The sequence below is a fragment of the Terrapene carolina genome, unplaced genomic scaffold (assembly GCF_002925995.2).
Source record: "Terrapene carolina triunguis isolate 2854851 unplaced genomic scaffold, T_m_triunguis-2.0 Scaffold194, whole genome shotgun sequence".
NCBI classification, from domain to species: domain Eukaryota; kingdom Metazoa; phylum Chordata; order Testudines; family Emydidae; genus Terrapene; species Terrapene triunguis.
In genome coordinates this window covers 1783303-1787206 of record NW_020664545.1, presented here as the reverse complement: position 1 = coordinate 1787206, position 3904 = coordinate 1783303, and the positions used below count along the sequence as shown (strand labels likewise).

At 50.2% G+C, this 3904-nt stretch overlaps 1 protein-coding gene across 2 annotated transcripts in view; it reads right to left on the bottom strand.

Moving 5' to 3' along the window:
* Window positions 1-3542, bottom strand: part of KLHL26 (kelch like family member 26) — a 25240-nt gene extending 21698 nt beyond the window's left edge. For both annotated transcript variants that reach the window (XM_024209833.3, XM_024209834.3), the window contains exon 1: window positions 3431-3542. In XM_024209833.3, coding sequence (XP_024065601.1) covers window positions 3431-3477 — 47 coding nt within the window. In that variant the 5' untranslated portion in view covers window positions 3478-3542. The remainder of the gene's footprint in view (window positions 1-3430) is intronic.
* Window positions 3543-3904: the final 362 nt, after the last annotated feature.

The following is a 3904-nucleotide window of genomic DNA, read 5'->3' as shown; positions in this document are numbered from 1 at the left end:
GCCCCCCCCCCCCCCCCCGAGCACTGCTTTACCGCGTTATATCTGAATTCGCGTTATATCGGGGTACTTTTAAAATAGGCCCCAAAAACAGAGTAACCTGAAAATATCCTATAAACCGTCAATACTTAAATGGTATCAAATGTTTTTCTGCATACAAACAACAGCTGTAGCTGGTCATTTTTGATGGAAACATTTACGTCTTCCTGGATCACTTAACCCCATTCCTATAAGTCCCCATTGATAAAGGATATTATTTAAAAAAAAAAAATCAATCTAAATAATCCAAACACCTTCTGAAAATCATGAATAATGACATTTAGGCCTCGTTTTCACCAAGAAATTGAGTTGTGTTTAAGCTTTATTTTTGAACAATCGAATTATCAGACACATCAACCTAGAAAAGAGCAAGTCAGTTCAGCATTATGTCAGTAATGTAAGTAAATCGGGGGCTCATGTTTACCTGCTAGTTGACACAAAGCTGAATGCAACTTGTCTGTTGCAGCTTTAGATCACCAAACCTGTTAAAAATTGTCATTAAACATGATTACATTTCCTAGTGAAGGAAAACCAAAATTTGCCGCACAGCCAATCATCTTTTAATTAAAACAATTAAGTAAAATTTCACAGTCTCACATGTACCCATCACAAAGTGTATTTATATCACAATTGGGGAAGTGGGGAGAGAATCCTCCAGGAATTTCTGCCCTTACTGCTTCTCCTTCACCCTGTACCACAACCAGAGGCCTGGAAAAAGAACGCTCCAGAGACCATCAACCTTACTCTCGGTGTCAGCCAAACGAAATTGCTAGAACATAAAGATCTGTTGGGGTTTTTAAGGAAGTTTCTTTTTTAAAATACAAATAAAGTAGAATGCATGGAATTGCAGTATTCCTTCATTTCCTATCCCCCATAAAGCTAATTCTAATAACATAAGAACAGCCATACTGGGTCAAACCAACGGGCCATCTAGCCAAGTATCCTGTCTTCCAACAGTGGCTTGTGCCAAATGTATCAGAGGAAATGAACAGAACAGGGCAATTTATCAAGTGATCCATCTCCTGTTGTTCAGTCCCAGCTTCTGGCAGTCAGAAGTTCAGGGTCAACCAGAGCATGCGGTTGCATCCCTGACCATCTTGGCTAATAGCCATTGATGAATCTATTCACCATGAACATATCTAATTCTTTTTTTAACCCAGTTACACTTTTGGCTTTCACAACATCCCCTGGCAATGAGTTCCACAGTTGACTGGGCATTATATGAATAAGTACTTCCTTATGTTTGTTTTAAACCTGCTGCCTATTCATTTTATTGAGTGACCCCTGGTTCTTATATTATGTGAAAGGGTAAATAACACTTCCTTATTCACTTTCTCCACACCATTCATGATTTTTATAGATCTGTCATATCCTCCCTCAGTCGTCTCTTTTCCAAGCTGAAAAGTCCCAGTCTTTTTAAATTTTCCTCATATGGAAGCTGTTCCATACCCCTAACCATTTTTGTTGCCCTTCTGTGATGTTCTGTACCTCGGGGGAACACCCCACACCCCCATGTTCATCCTTGTAAAATGATTGTGTGGTATCCAATGCAAAGTTTGTCATGTCGGTTGTCTTCGGAAGGCTCATGATGCACTGAGCATTGTTGTTATAGTAATTGTTGTTACAGAATGTTACAGTAATGTTATAGGCTGTAATTTCATGTATATAGTTATTGTCAGAAATCTCAGCCCAAACACCTATGCCCAGTCCCTAGGAACAGCTCTGTCCCAAGAACTAAGGCCAGTTTAAGAGATTAAGGGTAGGTCTACACTTACCCGGTAGTTCAGCGGCAAGCAAATCGAACTTCTGGGTTCGACTTATCGCATCTTGTCTGGACGCGATAAGTCGAACCCGGAAGTGCTCGCCGTCGACTACGGTACTCCAGCTCGACGAGAGGAGTACGCGAAGTCGACGGGGGAACCTGCCTGCCGCGTCTGGACGGAGGTAAGTTCGAACTAAGGTACTTCGAACTTCAGCTACGTTATTCACGTAGCTGAAGTTGCGTACCTTAGTTCGAATTGGGGGGTTAGTGTAGACCTGCCCTGAGGCAAGGAGCAAACTCACTTGCTGTTTGCCACAGCCCACTTCCTCTCTCTCCCCCAAAGAAAAGAGCCTGCATCACAAAACTAACAAGGATGCAGTATTTCTTCAAAGACTAGTTTTTGTCTGGGGATTATTAATACAATCTTGGAGGAAGTCCTAGGAATCAATTTCCCCCTCCTCCACTAATATCTATGCACATTGTTCATTTCAGGACTAGGTTTGATTCTATTGGAGAAAATCTTTATAAAAAACGTTTACTTCGAAGGGACTGGTCTTCGCAGAAATCAATCAATACATTAAGAATTAGCAATAATTCACCACCACCTCCGCCACCAGTTTACCAGGAAAGACCCTGATTTTGGGGAGGTTGGAGGGGGGGGGGGTCTTCTGATGTCTCTGGTCAGACATCAGAGACAAGGGATCATTAAGTATGTTCATTTTATTCTTTTTCCTCCCTCCCCTTCCAGTTCAGTTGCGAGATCTGACTGTGTCCTCACTGCAGAAGAGGTGTGTTTTTGCACCAAGGGAGCTCTTTTGATGTAAAATCCTAGTGGAGACAAGGCACTGTAGTTTTTACCCTGATGTAGCAAGTCACAATAAACTGGGTGTGTGTGTGTGTGTGTGTGAAACAGGACAGACTCAGGTAAAAACTCCCTGCATCTTATCCCAACTATGATTTTACATAGCATTTGCTATCTCGATATAAAAAGACACTTTTGGGGGGAGGGGCACAGAAAGACAAAGTCTAAGTCTCGAAGCAGGAAGGGGAGAAAAAAAGATTTCTCCGGACTTTTATTTTCCTCGGTGTGTTGAGAGGGACCCATGGGGGGGTGTCTAAGTGGGCGCGCTGCGGGGCACAGGGCAAGGTGGGGCCTGGGGGAGGAAGGGGCACAGGCCGGTGTCTGGGGGAGCCAGGGCAGGTGGGGGCACAGGTACGCAGGGATCAGGGTAGGCAGAGGTGGGTGAGCAGGGGGCACAGGCGAGGGGAGCAGGTGGGTGCAAGAAGGGGCAGGGGCACACGTGCTAGGGGGCAGTGGGGTGGGGGCAACGGAGGAAGTGGGGCCAGGCAGCAGCAGCAGAGAGCAAAGGAGGGGAGCACTGGGGGAAAGGGGGAGCAGAGAGAGGTCGGGGAGGAGAGGGATCGGGGGGCTGGTGGGGGAGGGGAGGGAGAACAGGGGGCAGGTGGGGGAGGGGGCAGGAATTGGGGGGCTGGTGGAGGAGGGGAGGGAGAACGGGGGGCTGGTGGGGGAGGGGGGCAGGAATCGGGGGGCGGGTGGGGGAGGGATCCAGGGGGGCGGGGAGCGATGGGGGAGGGGCCACGGGCGGCATTTTGAGCCCCGGCCCCGCTCACCTGCTCGGCCGCTCCAAGGCGAACTCGGCCCCGCCGGACTCCGCCATCTTCCCTGCGCCTCCGCCGGGCCCGGCGCTGGGGCTGGAGCCGCCGCCGCGTTAAAGGGGCAGGAGCGAGCGGGGCCCGCCGCGCACCGCCCGGCCCGGCCCGGCCTCCCCTCCGCAGCCACGGGCCTGAGGCGCCGCCCGCTCGCCGGGGCCCCCTGGCGCTGCCCCAGGAGCCCCCTGCCCCGCGGTGCCCCCATAGGGAGACTGGGTCCTTGGTGCCCCCAATGCTGCCCCCAGGAACCCCCTGCCCTGTGGTGCCCCCATAGAGAGACTGGGTCCTTGGTGCCCCCAGGAGCCCCCTGCCCCATGGGGCCCCCATCAGGAGACTGGGTCCTTGGTGCCCCCAATGCTGCCCCAGGAGCCCCCTGCCCCATGGTGCCCCCATCAGGAGACTGGGTCCTTGGTGCCCCCAATGCTGCCCCCAGGA